Raw genomic sequence first — 20,303 nt, 5'->3', positions numbered from 1 at the left:
GAGAGAGAGTCTCTCCCGTTGGAAAGTATCTCTTCTTTCCAATTTTGAGAAGAAATCGCACTCAGACTGAACTCACTTGAATCAAAGGCAGCCTTCAGTGCCTGGATATCAGTTGCAACGCCAGACACTCTGTAGATTCCCACCTCGTCCATCCCTCGTCGCTCAATTTCCTCCACACACTGTCTCACAATGAGGGGAACCTTGGAGCGTTCTCTCCTAGTGAGGACATGGTCACACAGAAGCAAGTTTTAAAGAGGGCTACTTATCAACACAAAATCAACACATCATATGAATACAAGTACAAGAGACTGCTGTTGAAATAAGTGCAGCCTGTACTATGTCACCACATGGGGTATTGTTACCCCGAAAATCCACCAGGTCCGTCTGCGCCGGCCCAGAACCGGCTCTCCGCTCTGCTCCGCTAAAAATACGCTGGTGGAATCCAGGCTTTTGTACTAGTGCTTCTCGAAAGACCACATTTCCCATAGGCCCTATTGTTCTATCTCAGTAAACCGTTCACTGACAAATCAAAATTCTGCCACTAAAACTAAAAGAACAAAATATATAATATTGTAAAGTGGAGCACATACTGTATGTTGACTCATTGAGTTGAATAAAATATTGAAATATGGGCATGACACACACACACACACAAAACACACTTCACCAACTCACTTAGTTACTACGTTGATCTTCACTCCAAAGATGCCGGACTGTTTCCGTGAAGGCATTCGCTTCAGACTGAACTCTCGGCTTGTGAACTTCATCGAAAGCTTCACCTCAATCTGAAACAAGTAGGGACACCGGTTTTGGTTAGTTAGTTTTGGACAACTATGTAAGCTAAGCTAGCATATTTAACTTTTGCTGAACAGCAGACACTGTGGCTACAAGTGACATTAACAGGACAATGGTAAATGCTAAAACACAGTGTAACACTAGCACAAGTACAGAGGAGTCAGCAAACTGACTGTAATGTCAGTTTCACAACAATAGCTATCTAAAAGGGGACTGAGTACCCAGGGCCCTCATGTGAGGAGGGCCCAAAAAGATGCTAGAATGAATAGCTGTGGATGCGGGGAGGGGCCCATAGAAAATGCCTTTCTACAGGGCCCAGAATTTTGTGCTATGCCCCTGGTTACAAGTTACATTTTATAAGGTTAGAAGTCTCATTTTAATGCATGTAGTATCTGTGTATTTAGCGTTGTCTAACCGCACTATTACAACCTATCCACCTATTACTGTTGGATAGCAGTTATCCTTTACAACTTGTGTTACATGAATCAGCTTTATCACCGCTAAAGTTGGCTTCTGGTTCACAGCTTCCAAATTGGAAGTTAAGGGGAAAGTTAAGGGACAGAGAAATGATGATAGTTAGCGGCCACATTTTTGCAGTTGTTTGAAGGCTGGCTAAAACCCACTTTCAGATTTGTGAAACCTTTATTTTACTTGTGGAAACAAAAAAAGGGCGACTTCACTGCTTCTCTGCATTCAGACCAACATCATCAACCAACATCAGTCCTGATTATAACTACTGATGTTATTTTAAACCCTTAAAATGCCAGTTTGTTTACATAATGCCAGTGTTGTTTTGCATGGAGAAAAAAAAACAATTTAATTATTTTCTGCATACTAAATGCAAAGGGGTATTTTGTCCATAGTCTGAGTTATGTCATGGTTGGCAACAATATGGATTTTGATTTTATACAGCAGCAATAACCATAGTGGAAACCAGGACAATAGCATGCAGTTGCCACATAGAAAAAGTTTAAAGCCTGGGCTCTAGATTGAAAGCCTGATATAATAGAATACATGATTTTATGCTGTAATGACCATAGGATCAACCATTTTAAATGGGGACATTTTTGTCTTTAAGGATCTGAGTGTCTGTATTTTGGCTACACAGTTTATTATAAAACTTATTATAAGAGCTGGATTGAACCAGAAAAAAAAAACTCACCCCCATGTCAAAATGTATTTCATATGCATTAACACAGCCAAATAATCGAAAAATGAAAAAGCAACAGATGTCCCTAGTGATGCATACTGGTAAAAAAAAATAATATATATTCCGTCTCCATTGTCATCTTGTCCAGGTTTGAATGTGGTGAAGTGGTTTTTGATCTAGACCTGGTCTAACGTGGTCTAGATTAAGAAAACAGTCCATGAAATCTCCCTTCTGTGTAATCTCTGGAATCTATTTGTCATGGTCTGACAAGTTTAGCTAAAGTGGTTTTTGATCAAAACCTGGTCTAATGTGGTCTGGATACAGGAAAAAAAAAAAAAAACAGTCCAATTGCAAGTAAAATAAATGTTTTACAAATCTGAAAGTGGGTTTGAAACAATGCCCATTTTCAAAACTCATGTTACTACTGTATGGTCTAAGACAGTCCAAAAATATAAGTAACAAGTAACATGAACAACTCTCTCCCTAATCCAAAAACTAGAGTGATACAACTTACATTAGTGATGTCATTAAGTATAAAGTGATACTGAGAGTACCCAGGGGAGTTCTACATGGTATAGATTACATTAAACTCAACTTTATTGTCATTGTGCAGAGTACATGTACAAAGACAACGAAATGCAGTTTGCGTATAGTAGTGTATACATGTGTTGCATATGGGTACGTGTTCCGTTTTAGAACTGAGAACACTACAATAGAATACAGCTCATTTGGGTATAAAAAAAAGAAAACAAAATCAGTCTCCCATTCACTGTCTCTAGGAGCAGCTCCAGACTTTCACATTACAAGTTTGAGACTTAGTTTTTACTTAGTTTCTGGGTTTGAGAGAGAGTAGCTAACACATATTGATTGAACTTTCCTAGGCCATGGGAATAACATATTAGAATTCCTAATTTAAGTGGTGTCTAACACTTTTTACCAACTGCAAGTGGTGCAAAAATAATGGAGACTCAGCCTATAACTATCATAATTTCTCATTCCTTTAACTTTACCCTTAACCTGACCTAATTTGGAAGCTGTGAACCAGAAGACAACTTTAGCGTTGTTAATTAAAGTGATTCATTTAACATAAGTGGTGAAGGATAAGTGGTGCAAAACAAAAAATGGAGAACCAGATGCTAAATGTCATCATTTAGCGTTCCCTCGTCTTTCCTCTTAACCTCTTGGCTCTTTTTACTGGGTTGCTTAAAACACTTACCCCATTCATGGCGATGACGGTCCTCTGCCAGTCTTTATTTTGCAATGTCTGAGGATCCAGCTAGAAGGAAAAAAAAAAAAAATAATAATAATTTATTTAAAGTTTCACTTCATTTTTAATTAATAAATTCAGATAAAGATTCTCTTCAGAATTAATAAACAGGAAATAGTGTGCCAGGTAACATGATTATTACCTGCTAAATATCTTAACATAAACTCCATCTGTCCAGGTAGTGTCAGTGATCTATTTTAGTCATCTGACTAATACCACGCTGCCAGTCTGTATTTACAGTGATCAGGCATGAGTAACGTGATAACATCACTAAGCACTGTGGCTGTCCATGAAGGCAGATGTTCTTTCGCCCAAGAAACCATCAAATCTCATTCAGACAACCCTTTGTTGAGTGAAAATCAATTTTCCTATATAATACTCTTCAAAAAGATAAAAAAAAAGAAAAAAAAAGAAGAATGTAGTAATGCAGTGCAATGCTAACTTCTAAATCTCAAAAGGGATCAATCCCAAGAGAAATACAACACAGTGTACTGTATAACCAGAGTTTCTGCAGGTTTCACCAAGTCATATTTAAGACTTTTAAAGGCCTTTTTAAGACCATTATGAATGATATTTAAGACCTTTACCACAACATCAACTTAGCCCTAAATTCAGTTTTTTTTCAAGCCAATTATCGCTAAACCTGCACTTCCACGTAGCTGAAGAAAGAATCCGTTTTATGTCTGTGGGACAATCCGAAAGAGAATCGCTGGTTGGCTGCAATATAAGTTGCATGGTGGTCTCAGCGAAATTATATTTGGACTAGCGAAAGAAAGAACTACAACGCCATGGAATAAATAAAAAAAAAAGAAAAAAAAAGAAAAGAAAAAAGAGCATTAAAGGTAGTGTTGCATGGACGTAGGAAAATTAAGACCTGTTTAAAATAATTTAAGACCTAGAACACAATACTTCAGAGAATTTAAGACTTTTTAAGGCCCGCGGACACCCTGAGAACTCAAAATGTTTTTGTTTTTTTTCATAACCAGAAAATAAGAAAAAGCGAGAAAAAAAAAAGGTTTGGCCTTATAAGTCTCCAAAGGCATCCCTTACAACAGCATCCCATGTAGGTATGTCCACAGCTCGCTGTCCATATCTTTACCTTTGGTTTGATCAGACTGCTGCGGACTCGCTCCCACAGACGGGCCCCTGTACCCGGGACTTTCCTTGTAGCCGTGTCTCCATCTTCCTCTACACCGCTGCCAGACTGATCCACACTCTCCTCCTCATTAGGATTACTCTCACTCATTCTTTCTGGCATGGGCCTTTCTCTACTCTTAAATGTTACTTTCACTGACTAATGGCAAACAAACAAAGAAACCAGCGCTGTTTTCTGAACCACGGAGGCACTAACGAGAGCAGCAGGTTCTTCTTCCCTGAACAACCAGCCACCAATCACATCGCCTTGCAGAATGGAGATTATCTTCTTGAATGCAGCCCAGCTGAATCTTAACAACACGTTCTGTTCTCTTAAGGTCTCAGCATTGTTATGCTCCAAATCCCTTTCATTCCAGTGAGAGTCAGAAAAGGAACAAAGCCACGCAAGCCTGCCGGACCACGCTTGCCTTGTGTTGTTCTACTTCCCAGATGGATTTGGGGGATTAACTCCTGAGAATCCCCTCCTACCCTGCTTACCAACGTGCTCATGCCTGCTGCTGTGAGGAGGAGGTAAACTACAGTTTCAGGTAGCCTAAACACCGGCCTCTCGGGCCAATAACTGATTAGCGCTAGAGACATTTAACATCAGGCTTGTCTTCCCATATCTGGAACAATATTTACTATTCAAATCCATGATAAAACCCTTAAAATGAACTGTTACCTTTCCCAAAGACTTTTCTATCTTCTATTACTTGTCATCTTTTCTTTTCCAACAGAGCAGGTCCTTAAGATCCTGCCTCAGCTAATACAATACTATTTCTTACGGCTATGAAATGGTAAAACTGGTAATAAAAGTTATTCAGCATTATTTATAAGTCACTGGTATGGGTCACGTTTTTGTTCTTATATTAATTGTGGATTTTCCAGCTTTCACATCTCATTGTAACTGAATTTGTCAAACCAAAATTGGCAAAGAAATATTTTTTTAAAGTGCCCATATTATGAAAAAAAAATCACTTTTTATTTGTGTTATTTATGTTATTTTGTGTCTCTGGTGCTTCCACACGCATACAAACTTGGAAAAAAAAAGCATGCATGCTGTTTTGAGTGAGATACGGGTTTCTGAATGTATCCTGCCTTCAGTCTCCGGTTGAGCTGGTCAAAATCAGGGCTGCACGATATGAGGAAAATATGCGATATGCGATAACGTTGTTGAATATCGCGATAACGATATTACCCGCAATGAATATACAGATATTGAAGTGTACTCAGTTCTGCATTTCTGCTGCTGTCAGTATTCTGCTAAAATACAATTAAAAAACAATATATTGTGAAGCCCTGATAGATATATATATACACATATATTTCATGTTAATTTTGCAGTGTGCACAAAGGGTTACAAACCCTTAAAATCCAAATCACCTAAATGTAATACTAATTTGTTGTGTCATATTGTCATTCCTTTGACCGTAAGCCAAAGTTTTTAACCTTTCAGACAAGAAGATAGGCCAACATGACACCACAGGTCATTAAAGTGACTTTAATACCTGATAGGTATCTTATCTTCAGGCTGTTGGCTCCTGAGTAACATGGCAAGTATCTGACTGAGACTGGGCAGTGTTTGGACCCAGCTGTTCAGCAGGGGAATCCCTTCACTGGCTGATCAAAGAGTGTTCTGTCTCTCTGCCTCTGTCACACTCTGGAGCCGTGCCAACGGCTACATTTAGTCAACTCAAAGACTAATCTGCCCTCTGTCACAACACCCTTTCAGGGGTCAGGCTGAAGTGACCCCCCCCACCCCCAAACCTAATGGCTCACTGCTTTTTCAGCGGTTAAGGAGCCCCACAGGGCAGGATTAGCCCAAAAAGGTGTGTCAGCAGTGCCGATAAGTTACCACTGTGGAGGTACAGGAATCAATAGAAGGAGAAAGTTCATCCCACATAGGCAACCATTGTTTTTCCTATCAGTGTCAGTGGAACTGTATAGATTTGGGTCAGACCGAGTCTGTAAATATTGATTTTTTTTTTCCCTCCGCCAAGGAGGTCATGTTTTTGGTTTGGTTTGTCGGTTGGTTTGTTTGTCTGTCAGCAGGATTACAGAAAAACTACTGGCCCGTTTTTCAAGAAATTTGGTGGAAAGGTGTAAGCATGGGCCAAGGAAGAACCCATCACGTTTTGGGGCGGATTCGATTCACGGGGCGAATTTTTTTATTTCGTTAACAATGCAGGATAAAGCGTTTGTGCTGCATTCATGTGGTGTCAGAACAAATCAGAAAAAAAGAGTTACTGAGTGGGAAAATTCACACTGCATTAACATTATGAGATAGGGCATGCATTGGTGGAGGTCTGCGCTCTCCCAGTGCTCGTCTAGTTAGTTCCTTTTTCTGCTGGTGCCATATGGAATATAGTATGATGTATATGAGGTAAATATTTTGTATATTGTGCCAGAATGTTTAGAAAGTTGCAAGAATGTTTAAAAAAGGTCAATGTACTTACTTTATACTTTTCTGGGACTGGCATTAAAGGAATAGTTTGGCATTTTGGGGAATACACTTATTGTACTTAAATATAAAGCTACAGCCAGAATATGAAAACATAAAAAGACTGGAAACAGGAGAGGACAGTATAGGTTGGCTGCAGAGCATGCCAGCAGGAGGATTTTGGATGGCGCGCAGAGCAGCTTTTTTAAATGTTAAAGCGTCTCCTTACCTCGCACTCAAACCTGGTCCAATTTCACTCCGGTACCGCTCACATCATGAGTTCAAAGCATGCCTGAGCCCGTCTCTGTGTTACTGCAGCGCGGAAAGTACATCTAGATGAACGGCGCCCACCCTCCCGCCACGTTGCCAGTGCCTGCCATCCGGCGGACTTTTTGCTGGCGAAGCTCCAGGCATGAAGGGAGGGTGTACGTTGTTCATCTCATAAATACAACGCAGCTTTTCTTTGGTTTTGGAGTGAGCGGTGAGCGACTTTATTGGGGTGAAACCTGAGTTGAGTGCGAAGCGATATTGAGCGGCGCGGCCTGGAACAGCTTTGAGAGGGGGGAAACAAACAGCTCCGTGAGCGAGTGGCAGAAACTCTCACCGCTCAACATGCTCTGGTTGGCTGATGAGTACAACATTGCAGTACAGAAACGCCAAACATACAGTGTGTCAGAGGTAGTTCAGAAACAGTGTTAGCATGATGTAGTTTGACCACCAGATGCTATTACTACTATTACTACAGTACATCATCATTTTTCATTACCAACTTTAAATAACACTTTGTGTACTGTATTTATGTTAAAAACAAATGTGTTTATAGTATTTTTCAAACTCTTAGTTATTGATATTGGTTTGGTGGTGAAACTAACATAATCAAACCCTGACCATTTGTCCCTCCCAGGTATTTCCCTACAACACAAGCAATGATTTGCTGAAGCATCTGTCCCAGGTCTGCCCTAATATGTCCGTACCTTAATTTGTCCTTTGGCCAGGATCTTGTCTGTGATCTCTCCGTCCTCTTTGCACTTCTCATAGCAGAGCAGCCTCACAGTTTGAGAGCCCTCCAGTTCAATCTCAAACTCCTTGCACGGAAACAGAGCAAAGACATGTTGAACAACAATCTACTTCAATTTCATTAGGGCTGGCCCTTCTTAGTCGATTAGTCCACTGATCAGTCGTTTTGGTCTTAGTCGACTAAGATTTCTTTAGTCATTGGTCATTTTTCATGTTTTTTCATGCTTAATGATTTATTTCCGAGAAACATGAGCACATTTGGTACTTTTGCATGAGTCTTTGTGGAGAAACTTAGTCTTACAGATGGTAAATGGACGGCATTTATATTGTGCTATACTACCACTCAAAGCGCACAGATCTGTCAATTAAATCAACTAATCGATCAGTCGACAAAATCAGAAGAGTGCGACAGCCCTACATTTCTTACAGTTTATTATGTCTAGGGGAAGCACAGCCTTTTATTTCCTGTCTTTAAAGACACGCAGCAGTAAATACTGAAGCCGGATCTCACCCATTCACTTTCTAAACTCGGATTTGCACTCTCACCTCATTCCAGTTGGGCTCTGTGGAGTCCCTGTACACACGTGTTTTGGCTTTGTTGACAAAGTAGCCGAAGGAATCCACCTCCAGAGAGCAGTAAAGGTCTAGTGGACACAAGCACAAGTAGTTTTAAGGGTTGAATCAAAATAAAGACTAACTAAAGACTAGTTGAGACATGAAGAAAGAGCTAAGAGGAGCGGTTGAAACATGGTTGAAACATGCCACTGACTATTGCGTGACTAACTTTAGTAACAGAGAGCACAAAATAGAGTTTGACCAGGCAGTGATTTGAGAAGCCAAAGACATATTTAAGGCGCCCATCCAGCTGACAGCCACAGATAGAGAGAGAGAGAGAGAGAGGGAGGGGGCAGCAGATGAGTCAGGGCCAACACAAGGGATGATGTGACACCACGTGCAACCTGTAGAATAATCAGTGAGATGATTGCTAGTCAGAAACAGGACAATAAAAGCCACTTACTTAAGCTGTGTTTCAGCCCTGAGGCCGAGTGGACGATGACATTTAGGAAGCCGTACAAACCGGGAGATTCATCATCTGTGGAGGGCAGCGTTCAGATTATACAGATTAAGATTAAGACAAAACTGTAGGTATATTAACCCTCGTATTATCTTCCTGTCGACCACGCACCTGTTTTCCTCCTCTGTTTTGCCCATTTATCATGTATTATACCTTCTTGGGCAACTTCATTCCAACTTAATAGCACTAGTTCTACATTTCTTTTAGGGATTCATGGTCAATACAACTCAATGAGATGACATTATACGTAATATTTGAGTAAAAAAAAAAAAGCAGAAATAATAAATTCTTTTGACTAATGGTTAAGATCAGAGCAACGTTTGTTGATGGATCATCACAGACGTGTTTTTGTCAAAGTTTAGTCAGGGTACTGTTATAAAATTCACTCTTTTTTTTTGCAGCACATAATCACACCTGCCTTTAATGGATAGGACAGCTAGGTGAGAAAGGGGAGAGAGAGAGGGGGGGAAAGACATGCAGGAAATCGTCACAGGTCGGATTCAAACCCTGGACCTCTGCGTCGAGGCATAAACCTCTATGTTTATGTGCGCCTGCTCTATCCACTGAGCCAACCCGGGGTCACCTTGGCTTGCCTGTTTGTAAAGCATAAATATAAATGATCAACCAATTCTGTGCTAAACCTAGGCTTCTAGCCAACGTCATTCAGTTATTTTAGGGCTATCTGGCTAAAAGAAACTCAAATTTCTCAAAAAGAAAGTTTGAAAACTGGTCAAATTTGAACAGGACAGGTGGGCTAAAATCTATAATAAACCCTAAAAAGGCACAGTGACCCTTACCTTCCTTATTCATGCTCATTGGAATCGTGTGAACAGTCTGGAGTTTCACACATGAGTTAGTGAGCATCTGCAGCTCCAGAGAGGTCAGAGAGAAGCTTTTAAAGCCTGCGGGAAACAGTCAGGGTAAATGTAAGTCACACATATGATATTATAAACATAACATTATATATATATATATATATATATATATATATATATATATATATATATATATATATATATATATATATATATATAAATATAATTAAGGGTGGGAATCACAGAGGCCTCACGATACGATATCATCACGATACTTATGTCACGATACGATATTATTGCAATTTTAAACTTGTTGCAATATTCTGCAATATATTACCTTTTTTTCCAACTTCAAATTTTTCCCAATGTCAAATTATGTCCCCAAAAGGAAACTTTGTCAACATCTGTTTCATCAAAAAAGATAAATGTCTCGGTTTGTTCATCTCACTTGAATTTTATTGCTGCAAAATGGGACTGCCAAGCAGACAAACTGACCGAGACATATAATAATAATAATAATAATAATAATAATAATAATAATAATAATAGATGAATCGATACTTGGCGTCTGTGTATCGCTACAGTATTGCCACGGAAAATATCGCAATACTACGCTGTATTGATTTTTTTCACCCACCCCTATTATTAATATGACATATTATAACTGTTTTCTTATAGAAAGCGCCGGGAAAACTCACACTTCTTCTGCTGCTCGCGAACAATCTCCCTCCACTCGGCACGTTCATAGTCAGAAGAGATGAGAAAGGTGAAACCCTGAAAGTAAAAAAAAAAAAAAAGGAAGATATGCTGTATTTTTTATTGAACTCTCATGATTTAATGCTTGTTAACAGCAGATGGCAGCAGAAACCAAATTAAGAAGTTGTTTATTGACAGTACAAGATATTCCCAAAGATATTTTGCATGAATTGCATACGTGTTTAAATATCCCTCATTTTGGAACCTTCTTAAGGACCCCTGAATCACCTTGCCGTTTCTGTTGGCCACTCTGAACGCCATGTTGGGGGACATGAGAAGCAGCAGAGACTCTTGTTCTGATAACTTCTTCCTCAGTCGCTCGATCGCCTTGGGTCCTTTGGTGGTTCTCTACAGATGAACAGTACCGGGGTTAATGTGATGCAGGACGTGCTGTCTAGACAGTTGTGTCTAGACAGCACGTCCTTGTGTTTGATTCACATGTGCTAATCTTTAAGTTCCTCATTTTATTTTACCGTTTTGTGTTCAGACTTTGGTACAAAGCTGTCATCAATTCTACACTGCAGTAGTACACATACTAATAAATCATGAACTACATTCTGTCATGTTCTCCTTGTATTTTGTGTTGAGGTTTTAATGTGTGTAGGAGTGTTTGCCATCTGTGTAAGCTCACCTTCTCTCTTTGGATCTCGTTCTTGATCAGGGAGATTTTGATCTTAATGGCGTCAATCTCCTCATCCTGGACAAGAGGGATGGGGGTGGACTCGCAGTCCTCGATGGTCTGGAAGGTCAGGTCGGCCAGTGGGATGTACCACTTACAGTCATACTGTTGCCCTTTTCTGTTGGAGGACAAGATGTGTGTATTTATTGGTTTTATTGTTTCACTTGCTTTTAAAAAGGTGCTGTAGGTAGGATTGTGAAGATCCAGGACTTAGCCAAAACATTTGAACATCGACAACTTCTCAGTCCCTCCCCCCCTTTCCGCTAAAGCCCAAAACGGTCTCCTAAGCCCCTCCCCCCCACAAGGGAGAATGAATGCGTGTGCATGAGCAGTGATTGACACGCCCTGGCCCTGATTGGTGCATCTGAACAGGGAGCGGTGGATTTTTGCAAAACGCACTACAGGCTGTAGGTGGTGCCAGAGGAGCCGGATTTATTTTTTTTAATTACCTGCTTCATGCAGTTGTACTGGAACATAGGGTCAGTTTCAGCAAATATGACAGAAAGTTAGTTTTATAAGTCTTACCTACTGCACCTTTAATATGCTTGTTTTTAATGTGTTGGTTTTATTGTTTTACTTGTTTTCAATGTGCTTAATGTGCTGGTTTTATTGTAAAGTGTCTTTGAGTACCATGACAAGCACTGTATTAATAACATGTGTTATTATTGTTAATATTATAATGACAATATGTCTTCCTCACCCAGTAATTTACCAGAATGGTTTTTAACAGTAGTGGAATGTCACTGTCAAGTACATTTACTCAAGTACTGGACTTAAGTACAAATCTGAGGTACTTGTACTTTACTTGAGTCTTTTCTTTTAATGCCGCTTTCTACTATTACTCTACTACATTTCAGAGAGAAATATTGTACTTTTTACTCCACTACATTAATCAGACAGCTTTAGTTACTTTACAAATTAAGTTTTGCACACAAAACATGTAGTTTATGAAATACGATGTTTTATTATAAATTAAACTAGCCAACAATATATAGGCATACAAGTCCAGCTGAAATGATTAGCCGATTAAGCACTTTGACAGAACTGTTTGGATCGTTTCCAGTTTCTAATACGTGCGGATTACTTTTACTTATAATGCTTTATTTTCATTTTCCTGATGATACTACTTTCATATTTTTACTTAAGTAACATTTTCAATGCAGGTCTTTTACTTGTAACAGAGTATTGTTACAGTGTGGTATTAGTACTTTTACTTAAGTAAAGTATCTGAATACTTCTTCCACTACTGGTTTTTAAGCAGCGTTTAACCAACAGTACGACTAGCCACAAGTTCGCAAACACATTTAAGAAACTGATGGAAAATGTATAATCTTTATCTTCCACTGAAACAATGAAACTGTTCTATTTTCAGCAAAAGCAGAATTAACATTAGCACGGCCACATTAAATGTCTGTCTGGGCGGCGTGGCTCTCATTCCCAAACAGGGATTTGAAACGGTGGATCTTCTGGGTCTACAAGCCTGGATCTCTAATAACGTTGGGCTGGACGCCCACCTGGACTCACCCTGCAGCCTGTTTCTTCAGCTTGGTGCACAGCAGCAGGTCGGTGAAAAGGAAGACGTGACGGAGTTTCCTGGAACCTTCGACGAGCTCCACCATAAAGCGATCTCTGAGCAACTGACGGTTCTGCCAACAGGAAATGAGAAATTACGTCATTACACTCATAGTAAGTAACTCTTGTTTGCCTCAAATGAACCCAGATACAAATACAGGATGTCTGCTTGGAATGATCTTAATTTTGCAGTAGTTTGGACTAATACAACTGTGAGTAAGGATTGAAGCATTATATTAATGAACGTCCGTTACATTCAAGCCATTGCCAAATGAGTTGATAGAACGCTAGTTAAGCCTATCAGCTTCACACAACTTTCTCTGTATTTCTCAGTATGGCTGTGTCTACAAAACGTAGTAGTCCGGCGACTTTTGCGCGCAGAAGCTCGAGTGATGCGTTTAACGTCACCGCTGAGAAAGGACAACGGCAGCGTTCAGCTTTAGAGACGAAGAGGACATAAAAATTACAGGGATTATTACCACTTCTGAAGAGTCCATCGTGTTTTTGTTTTTTTTAATCCTCCGTGTCCTCCTTGATTAGACGGGTTAAACGCTACTAGCAACTGTGTGGAGGAGGGGGTGGGGGTGGTGCGCGATCACCTAACCCTGATTCTCCACTGGGCACGTCTGTGCTGCGTTCCGGTTTTGTTCCGTCCTCCGTACCACACCAGGAGCGTCTCAGAAGCAGAGCGTCTTGCCTGCCCGACTCACAGATTATATTGTCTGTACACGTACTTTACAGAACAATCACGTGTTTATTAAGCTGGTATCTACCTTCCACTCCAAGCACTCCTGTAATTAAACTCCATTACTTCTCTTTTCTGGAGTTGTCTTGATTAAAAGACCTCCAAGATGAATCTCTCGTTGTCCGTGGTGTTATAGAGGAGACAAACGATATTGGGGGGGCGTCTTTTGGTAAATTGACTGGATACTCTCTGTGTTTCACTTCCTGCCCGGCTGTCTGAACGGCCTGCGGCTTGTGTGAAAATAGACCTGCTGCGTATCTTTAGCGGAGCGGAGAGTCGCTTCACGCCCGCTTCTGGGATGCTCCGCCGCCGTGGCGCAGCAAGAATTGACTTGAATGGCCGTGATTGCTCGTGGGGGCTGCGGTGACTCCGGAACGCAGCGCAGACGCGCCTGGTGGAAAATGGGGGTGAATGTGGATGCGCTGACAGTGTTGTTGTCATTACTTAGAATTCCTCATGGGGGCGACAGAAACTACGCACTATAGCTTTAAGCTGCTTTCAACCACTTTTGTACTGCACCAAAAGAAAATAGCTGCAATACTCTGGGGAACTGCTGAAAGTACAGTATCTAATTTAACTTTTACTAATTTGGGGGTTCACAAACAATGATTTTGAGCTGATGTTTGTACGTTGTTGTAGTTATTGTACAGCCTGTGGTGATGCAACTGCTGTCGGATGAATGCGACCAAACCTCATAGAGGAAGTAAACAAAATCATAACATAATCATAATCATAGCGTGGCTGTAGACTTAGTCTTGTTCATTTTTGTGTTATCAATCATTTAGCAATACACAAATAACGGATATTTGTGACCTCTAATCATCGTTGATCCGTCCAGCCTGAGGTTGGAGGCAGATGTGATGACATGAGCTCTTCCTGCAGCAGCGTGCATCTAAGTTTCCGCTCTTCCTTTGGACCTCTGGGCTGAGGCTGTCTACTGTGACACAGCCCATGTGAGACTTTGCCATCCCACACCAACCACAGTTCGACAAAAACAAGGAAATCACTGCGGCATGGTTTTCCTGTTCTGTTTTCTGCACACTCGAGTTCAGTGCTGGCTGGTTACAGGCCTGATGCTATGGCCCTCAAACATGTTCAGCACTGTCCTGGTTTCAAAAAGAGGCGACAGGGTGATATCCGCTCATTGTTTTGTGACACAAACACCACAAATAGTCAATAATCCAATGGAAAAACAAGAGCTGTAACTGCGCAGTCCTCACACCCTCCTGGCACTGGAATCTGCTTCTGTTTTTATTATGCAGTAATGAGACGTTGAGCAGCGAGGCATGTAGGTGAGGTGAACCTAGATAAACTTGGGTTTAAATGGTCATAGTAATTACAGTCGAATTTAGTCGAGAACTGATTACGTACAACAACAACAACTCGTATTTCACACTGATTGTCATGTGCTGGCTTGTTATCGGTCAATCTCCTGGTGGGACTTCAGACTTCCTAAACTATATATACAAAAGAATGTTCCCAAGAACTTTCTTTGATTTAATATCCCACCCTGTTGGGCAGGGCCAGTTCTCAGAAAAACAGAGGAAGTTTTCGGTCAGTTCATCTGAATCAGAGCCCTGAGATGCATGTTGTGTAAGGGGGACAGAGGGATCAGGAAGCCCGGGTAAGTCGGTACACACCCAGCGCAGGAGCCTGGTTAGACAGTTTAGTTGATAAGGAGTGTTGCAGGTCATTTCTGGGAAGCAGAGTTGACACTGCGGCAGGGAAGGATGGGAGTAAATTGATAGGTTTTCCTGGTTTGCGACATGGAGACCCCTTGCCTCCAGTGTTTGCACTGCTTTGTCACGAGCTTCCTCTACGCTCCACTTCCTTCACAACTACAGTAAAGCAGACAGGCTGAGATGAGTCAGCAGCAACCTGACTCACACTCCGGTTTTATTGCAGCTTCCAGACACCGTGTGCTTGAGTTTTTTTACTTTCAACAGACAAGACATTACGGAATTTACAGGGGCAGGTATGAGCCTGAATTCCACAACACTGCTGTTTTAGTGAGATAATCAAATAAGTTTAAGTGTTCTAAAATTCTGTACAGTATTGATTTTTGGGACAAAAATGTAAACCTCAAGTCCATATAATCAAATGTTCAGTCAATCAAGAACTTTAGTAACATATTATTCCATAACTTGTAGCCCAATTCTCTTTATAAGTTTGGTCCACACTAGTGGCATGGCTCTATGGATGTCAAGGTCGGTCTGTAAAGGACGATTTATGCTTCTGCGTCAAATCGACGCCGTGGCAACATACGTAGGTACGTGGAGACATGGATCCTACGTCGGACCATACGCCGGACCCTGACGTGCACCTCTCAAAAAAACGTAACTACACGTGATGATGATGCCGTGGCTTGGTGGGAGAGGGTTAACTTTTCCTGCTACAGATTTCCCCACCGTGGTCAGAAAGCACAGGGGAGACACTTTGCTTCTCCCACTATGACTCTAGAGTCAGCGCTCGCTCCGAAAGCTAATCGCCGTCACTCTCTCACTCTCTCTACCACACGCTCCCCACGCACACACACATGCCGGCCCTGCTTTTCTCTTAAAAGATATCGAAGCACACACCAACGCACACGTATAAACTTCAGGCCACTAACGTAGGCTACGGTTTCATTTCGCAAGACACTGTTTTGGTTTTAATATTGGATATTTGTGAAAAAAGTCAGAAAGCAATCGACAAAACATTGTTGCGCCTAACAGTTAGCAGATCACCAAAAATGGGCCTAAGTTAGCGAAGCATATACTGGACAAATATAAAACCATATACAACATATAAGAGCAGGAGCAACGCAGGGGAGTCAATATTGTGGTGCGAGGCCTCGTCGCTGTGCCACCGCACCAATCAAACCACTAAATACTGTCCTTAGCAAAAGGAACAAGCTCTACCTACTCTTAATTTGTCATTCTCTTCTACTCAAGCCCTTGGTGAATATCAACTACAACAGCCTGTGCTATATTCAATCAAAATGAATTGATGGAAATTATTTTGTTGAATAACCAGCAAATCTAGTCTCAATTAAGTGCCTGTCTCACTTATAAGACGTAGTCTAAATGCAGCTGACAACATGGAGGGGACGTTAAAGCCTTGTTGATTTATCTACTAAAAACATATTTTATTTGCATTTGGTTTTCAGCAGGCCTGAGCACATTTATTTGAAAAGTGGATTTATTTATCCCTTTGGAGTCACAGAGCTAGAGCTGGGCAATATATCGATATTATATCGATATCGTGATATGAGACTAAATATAGTCTCAGATTTTGGATATCGTAATATCGTAATATGGCATAAGTGTTGTCGTTTCCTGGTTTTAAAGGCTGCTTTACAGTAAAGTGATGTCATTTTCTGAACTTACCAGACTGTTGTAACTGTTCTATTATTTGCCTTTACCCACTTGGTCGTTATATCCACATTACTGATGATTATTTATCAAAAATCTCATTGTGTTAATATTTTGTGAAAGCACCAATAGTCAACACTACAATATCGTAGCGGTATCGATATCGAGGTATTTGGTCAAAAATATCATGATATTTGATTTTCTCCAGCCCTACTGACAGAGCCATTAGTATATCTCTGAGATCATGAAAAGTAACTCAGCTTTCCACACTGACCTCTCCCTTCTTAACTGTCATGGACTGTCTACGTGGGGTGATCTCTTCATTTATACTGGACAGAAAGTTCTGAGAGATGCGCAGGGCGTCCTGTAACAGCGGATAGTCCGGGTGGCTGGAGGGCGTGTGCTTCAGAAGGTCCTAGAATAGACACAAATGATGATGAAATTCAATCCCCAAAACTCTCTTCATGCAGACAAGATGTGGCTCCAGATTTGTGTTTGGCAGGTTGACTTACATGCAGAACGAGGGTGCTGCGCGTCACTCTGTCCACAGGTTTGTAGAGAAGAGCTGTGGAGGAGGAAGAGTCAGCTCAACAGGCCTAGGCACAGCTCAACTACTTATAGCATTATTGATTTTTGTGGAGGCTTGCCATTCATTTCACTCAGTACTCACTTTCCAGTGAATTTTTAGCCGACTGGTCTTTGCAGTCCTTTGTGCTTTTGACTTTGAGATTCTGGCAGAAAGATAACAGCAGAGGGAATGGTGAGAAAAAAAAATACCTTCATTAAATCCCTGCCCCACAGCGCAATTAAAACAATCAGCGCCACTATAAGGAGCTGCATGGCTTTTACACTGTGAGCACCGCTGAAAACTGCCCTGTCATCACTTGTCTCGGGCAGCTGTGCAACATCAAATACTTGCCTGCCGCAGTCCTGCTGTGCGTAGCGTGATTACATACCTCAGATATCTCTGCAAACTGAGCATTTGCCTGGCAGCACTTGTCCGCCATCTCCACAGCAACCTCATAGTTATCCACAAAGGCCCGGTACACTCCAAGCTGGCTTGCCTACAGGGCACACGTCGAGCACAGATTAGATCGATTCCTTTACAGAGAAGATCGATTTTACTAGTCTGTGATTGCCACTGGGTACTTTGCAGTGTCAGTGTATGCTGTGCTCAGACATGAGTCAGCATTACAGTATTACATGAGGAATTAATGCAATTGAAGGTGATTCAATGTTTGTTCACGTGTCTATATATAAATCCATGTATGTGTGTTTTTCATCTTTTTCATCCAACAGCAAACACTGAGGTAGCTCTTATTCAGCGACCTCCTATAAAGCGTTTTGTTCTCCTTTACTGCCTGTAATGTGGTAAAGAGAGGCTTTTATCTGGCCAGGGGATGACTCCAGGCAGTCTACTTACATGTGCACTGCAAGATCCACCGAGCATTACTAACAGCCACCTTTCCCCCCTGAAAGTCCACCACTTTCTAACTGTCATTAATGATAAAGGCATGACATTTAAGGAGTGCTATAATTAGTTTCTGAAAGTTAGTGACTTGACAAATGGTGGTCTGTTTGATCAAAAGCCAACATACAATTTGATGATGTGAGGTTTCATGTTATTTAATGTTTGGTCTTCTTATCCAAAAGAGGGTTTAAATCAGCTGAAGGGATTGCTTAACCTTATGTGGTAACTACACACTCATACTGCAGTTAAACAACTGCTCAAAGTATTTCAAATCAAACAATTATTGCAACATTTCACTCATATCAGCCCATCAGTTACTTTGTGTACCACTGCTCTCACATTTCTGTGTTTACTTTTTTGGCACACATTTTTTCTGCTGCGTTCAAGTTAGATCAAAAGAAGAGGAAAAACAGATTTTTGTTGCTTTGACTCTGAAACATTGTCATGACCTGTTTTCCTCCAAAATCTTGAAGTAAGTCAAACATAAAAATGTTTATATTTGTCATTTTTTTCTGAGGCATGGTTGATTATATTTATGTTAATGTAATTTACACAACATAAATGGATTTCCAACACCAATGGATTATTTGGTACGCTTGTGTTGACACATTTATTCATGACAGAAGGTAGGACATAACATAGGCAAAACTATTTTTCACATACACAACTTCAGTTACAACATGAAAATTTCGGTTTTCCTACTGAAGCTAATAAAAATATCATCACCATACCAGCTTCTGGAAGAGGTCGCCCACACACTGCTGGTGGCCCCAGTCCTGGACTCGGGGTAGCAGAGCGTCAAAGAAGTCCCTGTGGATCTCATGAAGCTCTGGCACATTGAAGAAGATGGTCTCTATCTGCTGGATGGTCAGCATTGGTTGGGAAGTTGTGGCTGCGGCCCTCAGAGGCTTCATGGGCTGGATAAATAATCACAGTCCATATGAAGGCAACAATTACTGAATCTACTGTAAGAAATAATAATTCATTCAGGCTCATCTTCAACAGAAAACCTGTGCCAGTAAGAAGAAATAATACCACAGTTTACTTTTTTTTGTTATCTTGTTTTTGTAGAAAGAAGCCTTTTCACAAACACAACAAGGGTCAAAAGACACATATTTAGAGTATAGGAGATCTGCTGAAACAAGCTAAATTGCATTATGCCATTAGCACATTTATTTTTTCTTTGTAAATTGACAATATCTGTGTGTGAATGTAACAAGTAATAGTCAGCCTTACTCAGAGCAGTGACCACTGTAACCACAAATCGTAATTACAGGATAATGCTAAATGCAAAAATGTAGTGCAACACACTGTAGCACTAGCAGAGAGGAATCTGTGAACTGACTCAGTAATGTCAACTAACACCAACAGTAACTAACACGGCATTATCTAACTGAAGTTTGCTAACATTAGTTAACATAATTTATCGTGTATTGAGCAAGGGTATGTTTTCATGACCTGTTAAATCATTTTTTTTTATTTGTAAGAGGAAGAATGTGTTATTTCTTCTTTTGAAAGTTTGAAAGCATCAGTAATGTCAGTTACACAGCAATAGCTATAAAAAAGCTACGTCTTACCAGACCAAGGCTGTAGCCAGAAAAATATTTAGCAAGGGTGTTTTATCAGTTATGAATTTAACTTTTCATTTTTAAGAGGAAAACAAGTTTTATTTTGTTCTTTTAAGAGTTAGACCCAGTAATGCCATTGACACGGCAATAGCTAGCCTTACCTGCTAACTACATTAGCTAACTTTAGCCGCCATGAATCAAACTAATTTAACCTTTTATTTGTAAGAAGAATGTGTCTCAAAATTATAATAATGCTTTAAAAATGCATATATTATATATATATATATATATATATATAAACACAGAAGCATTTAAAGACAATACAATTAAAGATGCTAGCTAAACCAGCAGTTGTTTCAATCATATCGCTCTGTCCTTTTGTCTTGCAGCCAACTCAGGAAATTATTGTGTGTGTGTGTGTGTGTGTGTGTGTGTGTGTGTGTGTGTGTGTGTGTGTGTGTGTGTG

General features: G+C 40.5%; 1 protein-coding gene across 1 annotated transcript in view; it reads right to left on the bottom strand.

Moving 5' to 3' along the window:
• Window positions 1-20,303, bottom strand: part of LOC144518043 (breakpoint cluster region protein-like) — a 48,135-nt gene that overhangs the window by 3,558 nt on the left and 24,274 nt on the right. The window contains exons 4-19 of the mRNA XM_078250396.1: window positions 19,001-19,186; window positions 17,755-17,862; window positions 17,469-17,529; window positions 17,311-17,363; window positions 17,073-17,213; window positions 12,653-12,774; window positions 11,081-11,246; window positions 10,678-10,797; window positions 10,392-10,467; window positions 9,676-9,780; window positions 8,822-8,896; window positions 8,350-8,447; window positions 7,761-7,871; window positions 3,162-3,221; window positions 676-785; window positions 77-216 (exon numbers count right to left, since the gene is read on the bottom strand). Of these exons, the coding sequence (XP_078106522.1) occupies window positions 77-216; window positions 676-785; window positions 3,162-3,221; window positions 7,761-7,871; window positions 8,350-8,447; window positions 8,822-8,896; window positions 9,676-9,780; window positions 10,392-10,467; window positions 10,678-10,797; window positions 11,081-11,246; window positions 12,653-12,774; window positions 17,073-17,213; window positions 17,311-17,363; window positions 17,469-17,529; window positions 17,755-17,862; window positions 19,001-19,186 (1,732 nt within the window). The remainder of the gene's footprint in view (window positions 1-76; window positions 217-675; window positions 786-3,161; window positions 3,222-7,760; window positions 7,872-8,349; window positions 8,448-8,821; window positions 8,897-9,675; window positions 9,781-10,391; window positions 10,468-10,677; window positions 10,798-11,080; window positions 11,247-12,652; window positions 12,775-17,072; window positions 17,214-17,310; window positions 17,364-17,468; window positions 17,530-17,754; window positions 17,863-19,000; window positions 19,187-20,303) is intronic.

The sequence above is a fragment of the Sander vitreus genome, chromosome 5, assembly GCF_031162955.1.
Source record: "Sander vitreus isolate 19-12246 chromosome 5, sanVit1, whole genome shotgun sequence".
In the NCBI taxonomy this organism is placed as follows: Eukaryota; Metazoa; Chordata; class Actinopteri; order Perciformes; family Percidae; genus Sander; species Sander vitreus.
Note: the sequence above shows the minus strand (reverse complement) of the source record. Positions and strands in the feature narration are given on the sequence as shown.